The sequence below is a fragment of the Carcharodon carcharias genome, chromosome 16 (genome assembly GCF_017639515.1).
Source record: "Carcharodon carcharias isolate sCarCar2 chromosome 16, sCarCar2.pri, whole genome shotgun sequence".
In the NCBI taxonomy this organism is placed as follows: domain Eukaryota; kingdom Metazoa; phylum Chordata; class Chondrichthyes; order Lamniformes; family Lamnidae; genus Carcharodon; species Carcharodon carcharias.
Window position 1 is genome coordinate 512,093 of NC_054482.1, and position 20,606 is coordinate 532,698.

Below are 20,606 nucleotides of genomic sequence, written 5' to 3' on the forward strand. Positions count from 1 at the left end.
GCAGGGAGAGGAGGCCGGGTGTCCGTAGGCAGTGTCCAAGGGAGCGACCTGTGGGAGGAGAGGTGCAGACACAGGGGCTGCAGGTAGTCCAAGGCAGAAGGCACTGCTATCCTGCTGCCAGGGTTTAAAGGCAGTGTTGCAGCTACCTCAATATGTTTGAGGTGCAATGCCGAAGGAGGCTCCACCTGGCCAAGGAGACTGTGACCTCCATCTGTCAGATGATTGGGCCTGAGATCACCTCCGACTGTGTGGGTGGAAAACCCATGCCAGTGGCTCTGAAGGTCACAGTGGCCCTCAACCTCTATGCCTCTGGCTCTTTCCAGGGCTCAGTGGGGGATCTGTGTGGAGTCTCTCAATCAGCTGTCCACAGCTGAATCAAGCTGGTGACAGAAGCTCTGTTTAGGTGGGTACTGACCTTTATTCTTCACTGCATGGACGAGGCCAGCCAGGCTGAGTGAGCCAGAGGCCCCGCTGTGATTGCTGGGTTCTCCCACATCCAGGGTGTCATCGACTGTATACATATGGCCATCGAGGCACCAGTGGGTGAGCCCGGTGCCTTCGTCAACAGGAGGGGCTTCCACTCCACGAATATCAGATAGCTTATGACCACAAGATGCAGATGCTGCAAATCTGTGCAAGGTATTCTGGCAGCTCCCATGACACTTACATCCCTAGACACTCCCAGGCTGCTCATGGCTCCAGCTCAACTGGATGGATGGCTCCTGGGTGACAAGGACTATCCGTTGAAAAAATTGTTTATGATGCCTCTCCACTGCCCAAGAACAGAAGCAGAGCAGAGGTAATAGGAGTCACGCCTCCATAAGGGTGGTGATAGAGAGAATCATAGGTTTGCTGAAGATGAGATTCAGATGCATGGACCATTCAGGGGGAGCACTGAAATACCCTCCAGAGAGTGTGTCTCTGATAATCCTTGCCTGCTGCATTCTCCACAATCTGCCACTGGCAAAAGGGGGTCCCACTGGAGGAAGCGAATCTTGAGGCAGCTCCACAGGCCACAGAGGATGAGTTCAGTGGTGGATCAGAAGAGGAGCCCAGGGAAGAACATGGTGAGGCCGTGGAGGAGGACCTCTGGAACCTTCAGGGAGCAGGGACACCAGGGACGCCTTGATCCAATGGTCCTTCAGTTAGGCTGCCAAAGATCTACTTCTACCTCGTGCCAGGGCTGCCAACTCCTTACTAAATGTTTGAAATTCCATTGAACCCAAAGTCTACTCAGTGCCTGTGCAATAAAGTTTCAAGCAACTCACGTCCAGCATGAGATACTGGCGTGCCCTGCACCTACAAAACAAGTGAAGCAGACTCAGGCCATTAACACAAAAGCAAAATTTATATCATGTTCACAGAAAATGAACATAACAATATAAGATGTTAATTATTAAACAAATTAACAAAACATGGCAGAACAGAAGATCACCCATGAACAGAAGATCACCCATGAACAGTCCTTCTTGTGCTTATGGTGCCTTAAACTTACGTTTGTGAGTGATACCGAGTAACAGCGAGTTTTGGTGACACCAACCCACCCATCGCTGGCAGCAGCATTGGAGGCAGCCTACTGGCTGTGCTGTCCTGTTGGCCTTGATGACCTTGGCAGTCGTCCTCTGGCCAGTGGAGCCTGTGCTGGCTCCACCTGGGAGGGTCAGTCCAGTGCCATGACTGGGCACTCCTCAATCGTAACGGCCTCATCAGATGCCACAGTCTCTGGCAGAGGGGTGAAGGAGCTGCTGCTGTCATCCAGAGCACCCTGAGAGGAGCCTGAAGAGATGACAAGTGGTTCGTGCACCAATGTCAGATCGATCTGGGCCTTCCTGCTCGCCGTTGACTGACAGGAATCTAGCTGGGATACTAGGTGCCTCATTCATCTCCCACACTGGCATAGACCTTCTGAGGTCACTGCCTGTGTGAGGGCTGCAGGTCTGAGCACAACCCCAGGAACCACTGATTCTGTTCCTGGAGCTGCCTGTCCACCAGAATCGCCACTCTCTCAATGGAGGAGGCAGCGCGCTTGGCGATGAGGGAATCTCTGCCAGATCTCCCCACACATCCCACTGGACATCCACCTAATGGACGACACCAGAGGCTCACCATCTGCCTTTGACTCAGCAGCGTCCTGGTCTCCAGCAGTCCTCTGGCTGCCGGCACCCTGGGCACGCTTTGCCTCCGCCTGCTCCTCATGTGAGTGTGAAGTGCCCTCACTGCTGTGCACCAGCATTGTAGCTGATGATCTAATGTCCACCGAGGTGCTGGTATCTGCACTGGTGCTTGGTGCAGAGGGTGGGTGGATGCTAGTGCATCTGATGGCCACTGGTCCTCTGGCGTCATTGGGGCCTTGTGCCCATTGGCTGGATGGTGATTCTAGGGGAAAAAAATGACATGTCATTAGTATTAGTCATCACACTGTCACTGTGCAAGCTGGGTGGGCTGGTGAGACAATGGGGATCTGCATCATGGTGACATCATCTTTCAATGATCAATGGGGGCTCCAGGTTTGAGATTTCCATTACAGGTGAGACAACACAACAATGTTTACACACTCCAACACTCTCACATCTGTGCACTGCACTCTTACCTTTGTCAGAGGCCCTGCCTCTCCATGACCAGTGGAACGAGCTGGGCATCGCAATCCATCTCTAAAGCACTCATCTCATTCCTTGTCAAATTGAGCAGGTTGGGGGGTTTGAAAGGACAGAGGAGCATTGATTAGTCCACTCTCTGCCTGCAGCACCACTGCAGCCTGGCCAACCCCACCTGAGGAACACCTTGCAGGGCACATCCGTGTCGTGGCCCTCAACTAACAAAGCAATCAGGCCAAGCAGCCAGAACTCACCGCCTTGGCCGGTGCCAATGTCATTGACAGTTGGCACTCAGACTCTTACACTCCTGAGCACCATGCGGGGACGGCCAGCCATCTTTCCCACACTGACCCATGCCAACTCCATACTCACCCTTGCCAAGCACAGCAGATGGTTGAATCTTTTGTGGCACTGCACCCATGCGCGCTTCACGACATGATGGCCGCTGACCTGGGTTTGCCCCCTCTGCCCATGCTTTCTTGGTCAGGTGCGGTGGCCTCTTCTTGCCATCCCTGGGGATGAGGATGCCCCGCCTGGCACTGATTTCCTCCATAAGGATTCCCAGGCACTCATCCGAGAACCGGGGTTGATGGTGGGGTTGCGGGAGGGAATGATCAAGTGCTCTCAGGACTTGCCCTCTAGCCTGGCATGCTCGGCCACTGCAGCTCAAAAACAATGTTTTGTCAAACAAAAAGCGTCTGCTGGCAGCCTTCAGGGAGCTGCTTCTGCTGCTTTTAAATTCCCCTGCCGGGTCACCACTGGGTACCTGCGCCCACAGGTCCTTCCAACCATTGAGCAGACATGTTTCACAATGGGCAGCTCCTAATTGGCCACCTAGCGTGAAATCACTTTGGAAATGTGATCTCGCCTGGGAGCAGATTATATGTCCGCTTCCGGGCCTGTCCACTTGGTGTGCATGCCAAACGTGGAACCCAGACCTGGAGTGGGGCTTGAACCAATAGCTTCCTGCCTCAAGGGCCTGAATGACAGCTAACACAGTACTACAGGGGCATGTCTTAAAATAAAAATCATGCATGCATTCCCTGTCTGTTGCACATCTCCATCACACTTCAAGAATCAAACTGCAGCTTTCAGAGCACAAAAGAAAACGATATAGAAAAGTTAGCCATGTGGATTATGAAAAATCCAGGGAAGATATTTTAAATGAGGCAGGAGAGAGAACATCCAGAGCATGGCGGACTTAATAATAAAAGGAGAGAAAGCCTAGGTATTAATTTTGTCAACAATTAAACTTTGATCTCACCCAGAGTTTAATTAACAGAAATTAAATGATGTATCCGTTCGTAAAGGGACACAGCCACATTGTTACAGCAACTTATTCACACACCAGTCCTTATAAAGAGCATTGCAACTGGCTTAGTGAGTAATAGCATGGAAAATCTGTGGGTTACACAAGTTTGGCATGTGTCCATGCGACTACAGACATTAACATAGAAACATAGAAAGATTTATGGCACAGAAGGAGGCTATTTGGCCCTTTGTGCCCATGCTAGTTGAAAAGGAGGAGCTCTAATGAAAGGTCACAGATCTGAAACATTAAACTCTTGTTTCTCTCTCCACAGATGTTGCCAGACATTCTCAGCATTTCCTGTTTTTAGACAGCTCTAGTTGCCTTGTGATTGATTTCAAGATTCTGAAGAGGCTACAACAACCATGATTTGTTTGTTTGTACCATTTTCCCACTGGGAGTATCTGAGAAATAACCACTAGCAAACAGGTCCATGGGAAATGTACTGGTTCAGGTTGTTAAGAAGCATGATAGTTGCTGGAGTGCAAATCCAGCAACTAAAACATCTTGATGCCATTGATAGATCACTGAAGCTTCTTGCATTCCTCTCTGCAATAATGCATTATATGCTATTCTAATCTATGTAACACATTCTCAGGTAGCTGTGTTCTGTATAATATGCCACCCAGGTAAATGCTAATTTATGTTGGGATTTGTACACAATTTGCTCTTCCTTGGCACATTGTGTAAAGTTCAAATCACATACAGTAGCATTTAAGTTCTAATGCATGCTGTCATTTATGGTTCATTGTAAAGTCTGCATGAGGAGTGAAGTTAATCATTGTAGTTAAAAATATATTTCTTTTAAATGGCTGCACATGTTAGATATGATTTGCTAACCTCAGAAGTAACTTTAAAATATAATCAAAAATAACTTGCTGGAGATTGGTTAAACTTATGTGAGAGAACACAATTCACAACTGATTGTATCATTCATTATATGTGGCGTTTTCAAACGACTGGAGTAGCCAGTATATTCTGCACTTTCAGATGTGATTTCATTTTTTCCATAACAATCCTTTTCCCTCAGATTTTTTTGATAATACACAAACAGGAAAAATCGCACAGCTGTCAGCCACATTTAAAACTGTTAAGACATAAATCATCTTTGTTAGTTGTCACCTCTGTGAAACATCTGTGCAATGAAAACATTGTTCCCAAAGACAGAACAATTTATAAAGAGAAAACAGCAACCGATGATTATCTGGTATGTTCCCTTTATGATTTAACTTAAACAGCATTTTTGATTCTGGGTCAGAATGTTGTGGGTTTAACCTAAACATCAGAATTTAAACATCAGAATTTGAACATCAGAATTTAAACATCAGAATTTAAGTGCATAATCAAAGTCACTGAGTCACTTTGGTATTTAAAAAATGTCACATTTTAAGGTTACCACCCTTCACAATGAGAAGCCGAACGGTCTGCCTATTCCATGATTTCAGGTGGACATTATCAATCCTGCACAAAAACAAAAATACCTGGAAAAACTCAGCAGGTCTGGCAGCATCTGCGGAGAGGAACACAGTTAACGTTTCGAGTCTGAATGACACTTCAAACACCACCCCCCCTCCCCCCCCAACAAACATCCCTTAAACCAGCTTATATTTCATTTCTCTTCTATTTTTACTTAGTTCTGTCGAAGGGTCATTCGGACTCGAAACGTTAACTGTGTTCCTCTCCGCAGATGCTGCCAGACCTGCTGAGCTTTTCCAGGTATTTTTGTTTTTGTACAGGATCTCCAGCATCCGCAGTTTGTTGCTTTTATCAATTCTGTGCCTGTTCAAGACCTTCTCCTTCCACATTGTCCTTAGCATCCGAGACAACAGTACTTCCTCACCCCATACCACCCAAACGTCCGAGACAACAGTACTTCCTCACCCCATACCACCCAAAAGTCAGAGACAACAGTACTTCCTCACCCCATACCACCCAAAAGTCCGAGACAACAGTACTTCCTCACCCCATACCACCCAAACGTCCGAGACAACAGTACTTCCTCACCCCATACCACCCAAAAGTCCGAGACAACAGTACTTCCTCACCCCATACCACCCAAAAGTCCGAGACAACAGTACTTCCTCACCCCATACCACCCAAAAGTCCGAGACAACAGTACTTCCTCACCCCATACCACCCAAAAGTCCGAGACAACGGTACTTCCTCACCCCATACCACCCAAAAGTCCGAGACAACAGTACTTCCTCACCCCATACCACCCAAAAGTCCGAGACAACGGTACTTCCTCACCCCATACCACCCAAAAGTCCGAGACAACAGTACTTCCTCACCCCATACCACCCAAAAGTCCGAGACAACGGTACTTCCTCACCCCATACCACCCAAAAGTCCGAGACAACGGTACTTCCTCACCCCATACCACCCAAAAGTCCGAGACAACGGTACTTCCTCACCCCATACCACCCAAAAGTCCGAGACAACGGTACTTCCTCACCCCATACCACCCAAAAGTCCGAGACAACGGTACTTCCTCACCCCATACCACCCAAAAGTCCGAGACAACGGTACTTCCTCACCCCATACCACCCAAAAGTCCGAGACAACGGTACTTCCTCACCCCATACCACCCAAACGTCCAAGGCAACGGTACTTCCCCACCCCATACCACCCAAAAGTCCGAGACAACAGTACTTCCTCACCCCATACCACCCAAAAGTCCGAGACAACAGTACTTCCTCACCCCATACCACCCAAAAGTCCGAGACAACGGTACTTCCTCACCCCATACCACCCAAAAGTCCAAGACAACAGTACTTCCTCACCCCATACCACCCAAAAGTCCGAGACAACAGTACTTCCCCACCCCATACCACCCAAAAGAGTAGATTAACTGATCAATCATGCCATTGCTATTCTCGCAATGCTGCTGGTGCGCAATGACTGCCTTATTTGCCTTTACTTACATTTAACTGGTACCTTTCACAGTCTCAGTGTATCACAAGGTGCTTTTCAATCATTGCTTTCATCTTTGAAGTGTTGTCATCGTTGTAATATAAGCAGCAGCCAATTTGCACAAATTCAGATCACACAAACAGCCAGGGGATAAACGACCAGATAAACTGCTTTTGTGATTTGATTTGAGGAATAGACATTGGACAGGAGATTGGGGAGAACTTCCCGGCTCTTCTTAAAACTTACTACATCTTTTACATCCAACTGAAAGGGCAGGCGGAGCTTTAGTATAACAAGTGCTAGCTACACTGAACTGTCAGCCTGGATTATGTACCCAAGTCTCTAGAGTGGGGGCTTGAACCCACAACCTTCTGAATAAGAGGCAAAGATACCACCTTCTGAGCTATAACTGACGCCAAACAGTGGCTGTGATACTAAAGTGAGGCTTTTAGGCAAGCTGCTACAGGAACGTATTATTATAAATAATTAAAGAAAGGAGGGCTGTTTGATGCACACTGGGGCTTTGATTTGAATCTATTTATCAAAAGATGAAGACCTGTGCCACATAAAAGTACATTCTATCCTATGTCCGAGTGACCCTGTTGAAGTCAGAATCATAGAATCGTTGCTGCTGCTGAGAAATATATCTTAAGGCACTGAGAGAAAAGCAGTGACAGCCGCATGTGAACATGATGTCTTTGACAGTTTGCTGTCAGTATTATTCACAACTACTCATATATTTCTGAATGTGAGCTAAAAGTTTTTGTGAAGAAACTCAAGTAGTCTTCTCCCGTCCACACGACCTGTCACATTGTGCCAAGATTAGCTTCATCTTTTCCTGCATTGCAGCATTGGGCAGGGTTTTCCGGCTGTTGGGTGGGTGGGCACAGCAGGCAGGCCTGGGAATGGCCGGGAAATGGTCCACCGCCTGTCAATGACTCCTGACCGAGATTTCACACCGGCTGGCCAATTAACAGCCAGCCAGCGTGAAGGGAGTGCTGAGGAGCTCAGCGCTGCTGGGGTGGTGGGGGGAGGGGGGGTGGGGGTGGGGGGGGGGGGGGTGGTGGCGAGAGGAGAATGAGCGAGGAAGTCGGTGTATGCGGGGGGAGAACGCATTGAAAAGTCCCTGAGGCCACAGAGCTGCCTCAGGGAGCTGAAGAATTGTGGATACAAAAATAAAGATTTTCAAAATGAGAGAAACATGTCCCCACATGTGACTCAGTCACATGAACAGAGACATATTAAAAATGATGTATAAGTTTTTTTTCAGTTACTGCTGGAAACCTCATCCCGCCCATGGTTGAGGTTTCATAAAAAATCCAAATGCTGCCTGGCCGACTCGCCCGCCCACAAGCTGTAAGGTTGGGCGAGCAGCAAACAATGGCTTTCTTTCAATGATTTGATTAATAGACCTCTTAACTGTCGGCAGAGACGCTGCTGACTCAGGCACGCATCCACCGACTGAAATATCGCACGAGTGTACGATGACACCGGGTCGCTCGCCTGACATCATCGCGCACGATTTTATATCAGGCGCACACCCACACATGGGATGTAAAATCCTACCCATAGACTTTATTTATTTCAGCAGGGAGCTGGAAGATACATTTGCACTGCTTCACCAAGGTGAATATTCTGCCCTAGAGGTCCATGATATAAAATATTTAAATATTAGCATTCTTTTAAAATTCAAATCACCCAGACATCCCTTAAAATCCTGAAGGCTGTACATAAATATGTTTCTTTCTTGTTTTCATTTAAACTGTTTGGTGGATTAACCAGATAATGTGAGCAATGAATTAAACAGACACTGTGAGGAGAGGTGCAGCCCATAACAACATAAGTGGAATGTTCCAGTTGCATATGGGTGCATGGAAAGAACAGAAACCTTAGTATTGAACCGGTATATGCCTACGATCATACATCTGTGTGGAATACTGACCAAAGTAGACCAATTATTCACGACCAAGGGCTAGCTGGAATCTGGTGGGCCATTGTTTACTTGCATTTATAGGGGAAAATCATGCACACATTAATTGGAAATTGAGTCAGGCACAACTCTGAATGGCAGGAAAAATCCAGGTAGTTATGTCAAATGTAATTATAATTTTAATAAGCTATCAGTCGATTGATATAATTTTAAAATAACCCATTGGTTATTTAACTTGAGCATTCTATTTTAATGTTTAGCAACCTTTGTATAATGAGGAAATATGAATGCATTCTCGGGTGCCATTCAGAGTTATGCCTGACTCAATTTCCAATTAATGTGTGCATGATTTTCCCCTATAAATATAAGTAAACAATGGTCCATTAAGTCTGGACAATATTATCCAGGTTTGAGACTATGCAGATCTGTGAAGTTTTATTTAGAGACCATTTTAAATAGTTACATTAATTTTACTGTTTCTGTGTTACTTATTTAAATGTAATTAATCACCAGCTTCATTAGTTTATCATTTAATGAAAACAATTCTATTACAAGTCAGATTTCATGTTCCAACTGAACCTTTGGAGCCATTTGGTATTTACCAGTGTACATTTGGTATTTACCAGGGTACATTTGGTATTTACCAGTGTACATTTGGTATTTACCAGGGTACATTTGGTATTTACCAGTGTACATTTGGTATTTACCAGTGTACATGGAAAATTGAATTACAACTTGGGTTTCCAGTCCATTTTCTGATAAGTTCAACCAAATTGTGTCAACTTGCTCAGAGGCAACACTCTTGAATGTGGGTCCAAGACAGTGCTTCCTTTGGAAATAGGTGTTAAACAAGGACAGTAAAAAGATACCGTAGCACTGTTTAAACAAAGGGCGTGAGATCTTCCAGAGTCTTGGCTCACATTCAGTGCTCAATCAAGCATCGTTAAAAACAAGCTAGTCATCTATATCTTTTGCTATTTGTAGCTTCTTGCTGTGCCATTGCTGACATGTTTGTCTATGTAACAATAACGACTACACCTCCGATGCAACTCATTGCTTATGGATCTCTTTGGGATGTCACTGTAGAAACACACTCTGGGAGACTTAGTCAAACAAAACTAACTTTATTTACACAAGAGCTTCCGAGGCTGCTTATAAAAGCCAGCCCCTCAGATGGCCATCTTTTCCGAAGGAACACCTCCCTAGAATTTATTCCCCCGCGCTAGCCACATATTGTTTGAACAAATCACGTGACACCTACTCAGTTGAACTGATTTTAAAGTGACAGTCATCACAGTCACAATGTTGTGAAAGAAGCTATCTAGTTTCAGATTCTTGCCTTCTTAAATTAGATTCATCTTTTTGATGTAACGAGCCAGAAAGTTATTGTGAATTTGCAAATGATTTACAAAGCAGATTCTTATTGCAACATGCCAACTAGATAACTTGTGTATACCTCCAATAACTTATGTGTACATTTAAGGTTGGTGCACTATCTGTAAGGTTAAGCGCAGTTTTCATTGGATTTTGTTCCTTTTTGTATTAATTCATTAATAGCACGACTTGTATGAATTGCAAAAGACAGGCTTGCATTTAGATAGTGCCTTTCACAACCCCAGGACAATCCTGCAGCCCTTTACAGCTAATTAAATACTTTTGAAGTGTAGCCACTGTTGTAAAATGCCCAGTCAATTTGTGCACAGCATCATTCCACAAATAGCAATGAGAAAAATGACCAGATAACCTGTGTTTTTTTTAGTGCGATGTTGCTTTTCAACTCAGTTACCCTTTCAAGCGGATGTCACTAGACATCAATCAGAAGTGTCTCCTGCCGGGGTATGCCAAGGGCGATTGCTGACCTGACTCAGGTCACTTAACTTAGCGTAGGCTTCAAACCTAGGTCCTTTTCTGCATGGGTGAACTCACACTACATGGTCCAGTTAGCCTTTAAGCTATTGGAAAAAAATGCTTCAAAAATGTAGATACATAAACGGTGCATGAGGGTCAGCAGGAAGAGGTTTCCCTGGCAACCAGGAAAATTGAATTTCCTGCATGCAATGTCCTCTGATGGCGAGGGTCAGTTGTGACTGCCCCCCCGCCCCCACCAAACACAAATTCTCCCGTCTCTCAGCAACCAGCAGGGGCAATGATGAGCGACATCTCACCCCACCACTGCCGTCTCCTTGATATTATCCCAGCACGTTCATCGGAAAGTCTCCCTGTTGTATGGCCACCAGCAATCACTGGAGCCCAATTAGATTTTCACAATATTATCCCATCTCCAATATCAGAAACGCGCTATTCTGCCCTTTCATTCGCTTTAGTGGAGCCTTGAGGCTGTTTGCAAGGTGTTTGGGAGGAACATATATAACACAATTAAGAGTGGGTAGTTTGTTTTAATGGGATGGCTCTGTACAGTAACATGTGAGTTATGTGCACCCGGGTGACACTGTAATGTACACACACCGCCCTCTTGAACACACAGCCGGGTTATTGCTACAATCGAACGAGTACACATTCATTCCAGAGACTGGCATTGGAGTTTCAGTGCCGGTAGATTCTGATTCCTCTCCCGGTGTTTGTTGCTGCTGCTTTCTCCTCTCTCCTCTCTCCTCCCTTGGGGGCGGGGGGGAAATCCAGGAAGCTTGTTGAGTTCTCCAACCACACGGAGCGCAGTGATGTAACTTTACGCCAATAAAAATCGGGCGGAATTCCCGGCGCCGGCCAATGGGAGGGAGTTTGGGCTTTTTTGTGTGTCGGCTGATTGGGAAGTGTCGATATGGCGCTGCTGGAGGGAGAGGGGAAGGCGAGCAGAGGCTGGAGCAGTCCTGGCAGCTGAGAGCTCGCTGCCGGCCAAGGGCAGCACAGGCAGCCGCTCGCTCTCGGCGTCTTATCGCAGCACCGGGCAGAGCTCCCTCCCTCTGTCTGTCTGTGTGTGCAGAGCAATCCACAGCGAAGCCTCAGCATCAGAAGAAGCTCAGCGATTCTCAGCCTGCTTTCGGTACATAGTGTGGCATTGGGGCTGGCTGCAACCCTCCAAGAACAGTCACTAAAGTGTCCCTAGTTAGTTTATCTGTAATATACAGTGCATCACATATATATATATATATAGATTATATATAAAGTTGTACCAGGGTTTTAATTTAAGACATTCCCCTGGTAGCAAGGCTGGCTCGGGGCTTTTTGCTTTTGCCCGATCTGTTTTCTGGTTACAATTGTTAAACCAACATGCCAAGCAAAACCAAATACAACTTAGTGGATGACGGTCACGACTTGCGGATTCCTTTGCACAACGAAGAGGCTTTCCAGCATGGGATCAGCTTCGAGGCGAAGGTTTGTAACTTTGTCAGCACTTCACTCAAAAGCAGCCGCTTTGTGACTTTGTGTCGAAGGAGCTCTTAATTCTTTATAAAGATTTTCCTCATTTATTCCCCCCCCCCCCCCACCACCTTTTTTTTTTGTTAAAACAGTACATCGGGACATTGGATGTACCCAGACCAAACAGCAGAGTGGAGATCGTTGCTGCTATGAGAAGGATCAGGGTGAGTGAGTGAGGTTTTCAATCAGTGATTGACACCGAATAGTCTTCAATCTGGCTCCTTGCATTCATTCACTGTGTACTATAGTTGTGTGTTGTTTAAGGTTTACAGTCAACTTGTGGTTGCTTGTGGCATAAAGAATTGAGATCTGAAGTGGCTGAGCTTTGTAACTGCAGTCAGTACACGTGAGAGTAAAAGTGGAGCCCAGTTAACCAGATATATTTTGGCAGCATTCATTTACTTTCTTGATGACAGCCAGGCTGTTAACGCACCCGAGAGAAGTGGGATCATGACTGGAATTGTGCAATTTATGGTCAGCCTTTAGTAACTGCTGTACGACCCTCGAGTTCAGAGTTATGAATGGGCTGTGAAGCCATGCCTTTGGAGAATTGTCAGTGTGAAGCGAAATAAGACCTCAGCGTTAACCGACAGGACAAACTATAAACCCAGCAAGCTTGAAATTCACTAATATCTGAGTTTAGGGTATCAGTTCTGAATTGGGCCACTGCATTTTAGAAACTAGAAGCCCAGTCAACGCTTTCTTTTAATGCTTATGTATGGTTCAAGATGAGGAACACCTCACCGATCTAGAGGACAGTTTGTCTGTTGTCCTGTGGGTCAGATTTATAGCAAACGATTCCACTCTATTTGGTTTCACTGTACAAAGCTTCATTTGTTCTTTGCTGTGTGGATGTTGTTTTTTTTTAAGTGTACAAGAACAGAACATCTGAGTGGACATGTGAGTTGCTTTGTTGGAACTCCTACATGTGTCACGCACATAACCCACATTTCAACCAAAAGCAAGACCTTGCATTTGTATAGCGCCTTTTAATGCAGGAAACACCCTAAGTCATAACGATTCATAGTCTGATGTAATTCTAGCCTAGTTTCCAAGAATTGTTTAAAACTGTTTGCAGTACAGGTGCACACTAAGTAGTATTGATCTGTTATGGTGACAGCTCTTGCCCATTCAACATTGAGGTTATGTTTGAACAGTGTTTACATGTAAAATAAATGAGTTTAGGAACTTATTGATTTGGATTTTCTAGCTGAGTGTCACTCTTACTGAGCTGACAGTCTTAAAGTTATGACTGACCTTCCATTAATTTGAATGAAGTGTAGCTATTAAAGGAGGAAGAAAGACTTGCATCTATAAAAACAACCTCAGGACTTTTCAAAGCACTTCATAAACCATAACGTCCTTTTGAAATGTGGTCAATGTTGTGTAGAAAAGACAGCAGACTGTTTGCATACAGCAAGGTTGTATAAACAATAATGAAGTAAGTGAGCAAACAATCTGTTTTTGGTGATAAAGGCAAAATACTGCAGATACTGGAAATCTGAAATAAAGACAAAAAATGCTGGAAAAACTCATTAGGTCTGACAGCATCTGTGGAGAGAAAGACAGAGTTAATGTTTTGACTCCGTATGACTATAGCTCTGAAGAAGAGTCATATGGACTCGAAACGTTAACTATGTTTTTGGTGATGTTGATTGAGAGGTAATTATTGGCCAGCACATTTGGAGAACTCTCCTGCTCTTCCAGGATTACCACGTGAACTTTTCCTCCACCTGAAAGGGAAGGCAGAGCCTAGGTTTAACACCTCATCCGACAGGTGGCAGGTCAACAACAAAGCCAACGAGTTTTGGCTTGGTTAGTAATACGCACACATCTGAGTCAGCAACTCATGGGTTCAAGTCCCACTCCAGAGTCTTGAGCAGGTAATCCAGTGTGGTACTGAGGGAGTCAGAGGTGCTGTCTTATAGATGAGGCATTAAACCAAGGACCCCATCTTCCCTCTCTTAAGTGAGTGTGCAATATCCCATGGCACTATTTGAAGAAAAGCTGGGGAGCTCCCCCCTAGTATCCTGATCAATATTTATCCCTCAACCAACTTCACTAAAACAGAGTATCAGGGGGTCATTTTGTTATTGTTGTATGTGGGACCTTGCTGCACATAAATCAGGACCCAAATTATCTATATTATGACAACATTTCAAAAGCATTTCGTTGGCTGTAAAGCCATTTGAGACTTCCTGAGGTTTCGAAAGACACTTTATAAATACATGTCTTTTTTTTTTCTTTTTGACAGTGCAGCACTCCCTCAGGCTTGCATTGAAGTGTCACCATGGATTAGGTGCTCCCATTTCTCAAATGGGACTTCAATCAACAACCTTTTGTCTTCCAGGTTTAGGGTGCAATCACTGGGCCAAGCTGACATTTATCTGTTACCTGGGCATCCAATTGAACATACAATACTGTATGACTCTCACCACTTTAAAGCCCACCTTGCAAAAGACTGCTTGGAACTTCTTGGGGTGCAGCAAATTGCTGCATAAAAGATTACCTGAGTATAAAGGAGGTTAGCCCCTGTTATACCATCGGGTACTACAGTAAGACATCAAGATATTGGCTCCAGTTTTATCAGAGAGATTGTGCACTTTTGGACTAGGAAATTATTTGTTTTTGAATGTTCTATTCAATCCAAGTTTGGATCTGCTAATCCCTGAATAAGCGACGCTAGATAATTAATGTTTGCATTCTTTATGTTCTCAGGAACATTGCTCTTAGTATGTGAATGGGAAAAGTTAGACCTTCCAGACATTTTGCTTGCTATGTTATATTCAAAAGCTGATCTCTTAATCCCAGTGCTTCTAGTGCTAGTGGTGTCAGATTGTGACCAGCTCACACTCTTTCCTGTATTCCCCTACGTATATTGTGGGGTGGGGGGGTGGGGGCAATGAATGTGTGTTGATCTATAATTACACTAAAACATTTAGACATTTATTTTTGAACCAGTTGGTGTCTTTGTACCTTGGCCTAATAGTAAGCAGCCACATGACCTCCATCTGTGATCATTGTGTATTTTCACCTGAAAACGTCAATGATCAGGAGTTCAAACTCTACAGAAAACTCAATTAGCTGTTTTCTTTCCCATATATTTTCCCTATAACGTACACACACATTCATAATTTCCAAATGAAATCATTAACTAGTGATGGATACTGACCTTTCTCCCCCACTCTCTCTGACTCTGAGATAATGCCTTTAAAGGTATGGTGGTTTAGTTGAGCTAACTGAGCACAGGTCAAGGATCCAACCTGTAAAGTGCCTCGTCCATATACCTCAATTCACACTTAGTGGCTTATTTTCTGTCTCATTCCCATATTTACTCTGCGTTTCATTTTGAAAATGTAAATCTGGTCCAGGAGCACTGCTTTTTTTACTGAGGAAATTCTACCATGAATAATGTTCAGTTTAAAAACAAAACTTTCCAGATAATGATGAATTTTAGCATTACTTTATTATTCCCTCATTATATCTGTTGACTATGTTTGTTTAAATAATTGGAGGAAGTACTGAGGGTGGCAAGGGCACAGAATGTACTCTGGGTGGGGGGGCTACAATGTCCATCACCAAGAGTGACTCCATAACACAGTATAGACAAAGCTGGCTGAGTCCTAAAGGACATAGCTGCTAGACTAGGCCTGCAGCAGGTGATGAGGGAACCAACAAGAGGGAAAAACATACTTGACCTTGTCCTCACCAATCTGCCTGCCGCAGATGCATCTGTCCATGACAGTCTCGGCAGGAGGGACCACCACACAGTCCTTGTGGAAACGACGTCCCACCTTCACATTGAGGTTCCCCTCATCGTGTTGTGTGGCACAACCACCGTGCTAAATGGAATAGATTTCAAACAGATCTAGCAACTCAAGACTGGGCATCCATGAGGTGCTGTGGGCCATCAGCAGCAGCAGAATTGTACTCGAACACAATCTGTAACCTCATGGCCCGGCGTATTCCCAACTCTACCATTACCACCAAGCCACGTTGGTTCAAAGAAGAGTTCAGGAGGGCATGCCAGGAACAGCACCAGCCATACCTAAAAATGAGGTGTCAACCTGCTGAAGCTACAACACAGGACTACATGCGTGCCAAACAGCATAAGCAGCAAGTGATAGACAGAGCTAAGCGATTCCACAACCAACAGATCACATCTAAGCTCTGCAGTCCTGCCACATCCAGTCGTGAATGGTGGATAATTAAACAACTCACTGGGGGAGGAGGCTCCACAAATATCCCCATCCTCAATGATGGGGGAGCCTAGCACATCTATACAGAAGTTAAGGCTGAAACATTTGCAACAATCTTCAGCCAGAAGTGCCAAGTGAATGATCCAATTTGGGCCCCTTCTGTGGTCCCCAGCATCACAGATGCCAGTCTTCAGCTGATTCAATTCACTCCACGTGATATCAAGAAACAGCTGAAGGCACTGGATACTGCAAAGGCTATGTGCCCTGACAATATTCCGGCAGTAGTACTAAAGACAAAAACAGGAAATGCTGGAAAAACTCAACAGATGTAGCAGCATCTGTGGAGAGAGGAACAGAGTTAACGTTTTGAGTCTGTATGACCCTTCTTCAGAGCATAGTATTGAAGACTTGTGTTCCAGAACAAAAACAGAATTACCTGGAAAAACTCAGCAGGTCTGGCAGCATCGGCAGAGAAGAAAAGAGTTGACGTTTCGAGTCCTCATGACCCTTCAACCAGAACTTGTGTTTCAGAACTTGCCGCACACCTAGCCAAGCTGTTCCAGTACAGCTACAACACTGGCACCTACCTGACAGTGTGGAAAATTGCCCAGGTGTGTCCTGTACACAAAAAGCAGGACAAATTGAACACAGCCAATTACTGCCCCATCAGTCTACTCTCGATCATCAATAAAGTGATGGAAGGGGCCATCAACAGCAGTATCAAGCAGCAGTTACTCAGCAATAACCTGCTCTCTGATGCTCACTTTGGGTTCCACTAGGACCACTCAGCTCCTGAACTCATTACAGCCTTGATCCAGACATGCATGAAAGGGCTAAATTAAAGAGGTGAGGTGAGATTGATTGCCCTTGACATCAATGCCACATTTGACTGAGTGTGGCATCAAGGAGCCCTAGCAAAGCTGGGGTCAGTGGGACTCAGGGAGAAAACTCTCAGCTGGTTGGAGTCATACCTAGCACAAAGGAAGAGGGTTGTGGTTGTTGGCGGTCAGTCATCTCAGCTCCAGGACATCACTGCAGGAGTTCCTCAGGGTAGTGTCCTCGGCCCAACCATCTTCAGCTGCTGCACCAAAGACTTTCCTTCCAACATATAAGATCAGAAGTGGGGATATTTGCTGATATTTGCTGATTGCACAATGTTCAGCACCATTCGTGACCCCTCAGAAATTGAAGCAGTCCATGTCCAAATGCAGCAAGACCTGGACAATATCCAGGCTTGGGATGACAAGTGGCAGGGAACACTTTCACACTACACAAGTGCCCGGCAATGATCATCTCTAACAAGAGAGAATCTAACCATCACCCCTTGACATTTAATGGCATTAACATCACTGAATCCCTCACTATCAACATCCTAGGGGTTACCATTGACCAGAAACTGAACTGAACTAGCCATATAAGTACTGTGGCTGCAAGAGCAGGTCAGAGGCTAGGAATCCTGACTCCCCAAAGCCTGTCCACCATCTACAAGGCACAAGTCAGGAGTGTGGTGGAATAATCTCCACTTGTTTGGATAAGTGCTGGTCCCACCACACTCAAGAAGCTTGACACTTTCCAGGACAAAGTAGCCGGCTTGATTGGCACCACATCCACAAACATTCACGAACACACAGTGACAGCAGTGTGTACCATCTACAAGATGCACTGCTAGAACTCATCAAGGGTCCTTAGACAGCACCTTCCAAACTCAGGACCACAACCATCAAGAAGGACAAGGGCAGCAGATACATGGGAACACCACTCGCTGGAAGTTCCCCTCCAAGCCACTGTATTTATATAGCACTTCTCAGGACCTTCCAAACCCATGACCACTACCATCTAGAAGGACAAGGGCAGCAGACACATGGGAACACCACAACTTCCAAACCACTCACCATCCTGACTTGGAAACATATCACCATTCCTTCACTGTCATTGGGTCAAAATCCTGGTACTCCCTCCCTTCCTAACAGCACTGTAGGTGTACCTACACCACATAGACTGCAGTGGTTCAAGAAGACAGCCCACCGATGCCATCTCAAGGGTAATTGGAGGTGGGCAATAAATGCTGGCCTAGCCAGTGAAGCACATATCCCATGAACAAATACTTAAAAAAATTATTGAGTGTCTGGATCAGTGATGCTACTGACCTCGTTGTGAGCAGAGGTTTTATTAATCGATGTGGCTGTAATGCCCTGATCACTGAAGGACATTGGGTTCATGACAGCACCTGCTGTTAATTCTACTCTCCCACACTCTGGGATTCAAGAGCTTCTTCCTTCCGCTTTTGAAAGGAATATTTATGCTGAGATTCCTTACTAACACATAATTACAAAAAGTACAAGGAGGATCTTCCATCTTGGCAAAGACCCTGCTCCCTCAGCCTTCTTCACTTTTCTCCCCATTTCTCCTAAATGCCTTGATTCATGTTGGGTATGGCTCAATAGGTGGTGGCCTCTGGCAGCTTGTCAAAGTTGGCATTAATGTCAGTTATAGCAGTCTGCCTCTCAACCCTTCCCTACCATGCCTCTTCACCCCCCCTGCCGACCCCTGCTTCCCAGCCACCCACCTCACATTTCTCTGTCATCCTGGCTGGAATCATGTTGAAAAAAGAGACATTTCTAAGCTTTTTTCTTGCACTCATCAGGACACTCGCAAGAATACCAATAGAAGGGGAAAAACAACAGGAAGAAGATGTAGATACATTGCATCTGTTTCAGCTACACAAAAAAGAGACAGCCACTTGCTGACACATTCTTTAGGACAATGCCTTGACTAATCAGAGTCAAATTGCCTGGTTTAAATTTCAAACAATACTTGGCAGTTAACTGTCAGTCACAATCAATGGTGCATTCTCTGTGGCAACACTCCTTGCCAACCAATCAGCACTCTCTTCACATACAGTATAAATTGTTGTTTTATGCCTTTTATTGGTATTCTTGAGTGTCCTGATGAGCACAAGACAAAAAGCTGAGACATGTCTCTTTTTGCAGTAATACTCAAGTTCTGTACTGCCAAATGACTGTTTGAAATCATGTTGCAGATTGCAGTGCAGCAGCTGACTCTGGGTGCAGTCTGACGCTCATTACTGCACCACTCATTGTGTTGGGGAAACATTCATGAAAGATGGTGAGTGAAAAAATAAGGAATTGTATGCAAGTGCACCCATTCCTACTCCACCTCCCATTGAAGTATATTTTGTGGAATGAATCCTGTTCAACTGGCATAAAATAACATAAACTGAACAAGTGCATTCTAAATGTTAAAAGGGAGCTAAAAATTCCTTTTTTAGACCAGGGAGTTTAAATTTTGAAATTGGTGGCTCAGTGTAAGCTTGAAGCCACAATTGCTCTGAAATGTGACTTTGAACTGTGCAAAGTCACGGTGGTCACGAACCATCTTGGTTGTAATGTAAACTTAGCAGACCTTGGACCTCAACAGGAATTAAGTAAAGTGGATTCATGTCAAGCAACTCATATAAACTGTTCAGTAAATCTACTTCTGTTCAGTAATATCTCTTTGTTTACATTCTTGTCCATCAATTAAATGGAATATCATGACAGAAAGAGGAGAAGATTTTTCCTTTGGACGCTAGCTGATATCTGATTGTCAGCTTTGTACTGTTCCTGTTGTCACCAATCTATCAGAAACAAACCTATTTTCCAGACCTCCAGTCTTTGCTATATTTTATAATATTGCACATGCTGCAACCTGTTCCAGCCCACACCTTGTCTTTTATTAATATTAAGCCTGATGTGTATTAATTCAGGTTGCATGCAGGATCTAAATGTCTACAGCCACCTGCCTGAGTTTTCCTTCGAGGAAAGACAGATCTGCATTTGTTGTATTCGCATGTGTGTTCAAAATTATTTTGCAAGTGATGACCACATAATATCCTACTGGCACACATTGTAATTATGCAGGGATATTTTCAATGAATGCTTCAAAGAAAGTACTCACGCAAAATTCATGTAGCTACGATGAGAACACCAAGCAGGTTACCTGGTGTAAGCTGAGCCATGCCGTTAGTTTCAAAAAGATGGAGAGGTTTCAAATGGTGTTGTGTGAGCCTCTATAGTGAGTGTCAGTGGATGATTTGACCAGGGGGCACAAATGCTTCTTTGGAAGTAGGTGATGCAGAGGTATCAGTCTACCATTGATGCACAGGATTACCTGGGATATACGACACAGAAACAAAGCATTCGGTCTAACCAGTCCACTCTGGTGTTTATGCTGGACTTGAACTTCCAACATCCTTCCTCATCTAAATCTACCATCAAAACCCT

At 44.9% G+C, this 20,606-nt stretch overlaps 1 protein-coding gene across 4 annotated transcripts in view; it reads left to right on the forward strand.

Moving 5' to 3' along the window:
• The first annotated feature begins 11,530 nt into the window (after positions 1-11,530).
• Positions 11,531-20,606, forward strand: part of nos1apa (nitric oxide synthase 1 (neuronal) adaptor protein a) — a 441,188-nt gene continuing 432,112 nt past the window's right edge. For all 4 annotated transcript variants that reach the window (XM_041208009.1, XM_041208010.1, XM_041208011.1 and 1 more), the window contains exons 1-2: positions 11,531-12,079; positions 12,217-12,288. In XM_041208009.1, coding sequence (XP_041063943.1) covers positions 11,975-12,079; positions 12,217-12,288 — 177 coding nt within the window. In that variant the 5' untranslated portion in view covers positions 11,531-11,974. The remainder of the gene's footprint in view (positions 12,080-12,216; positions 12,289-20,606) is intronic.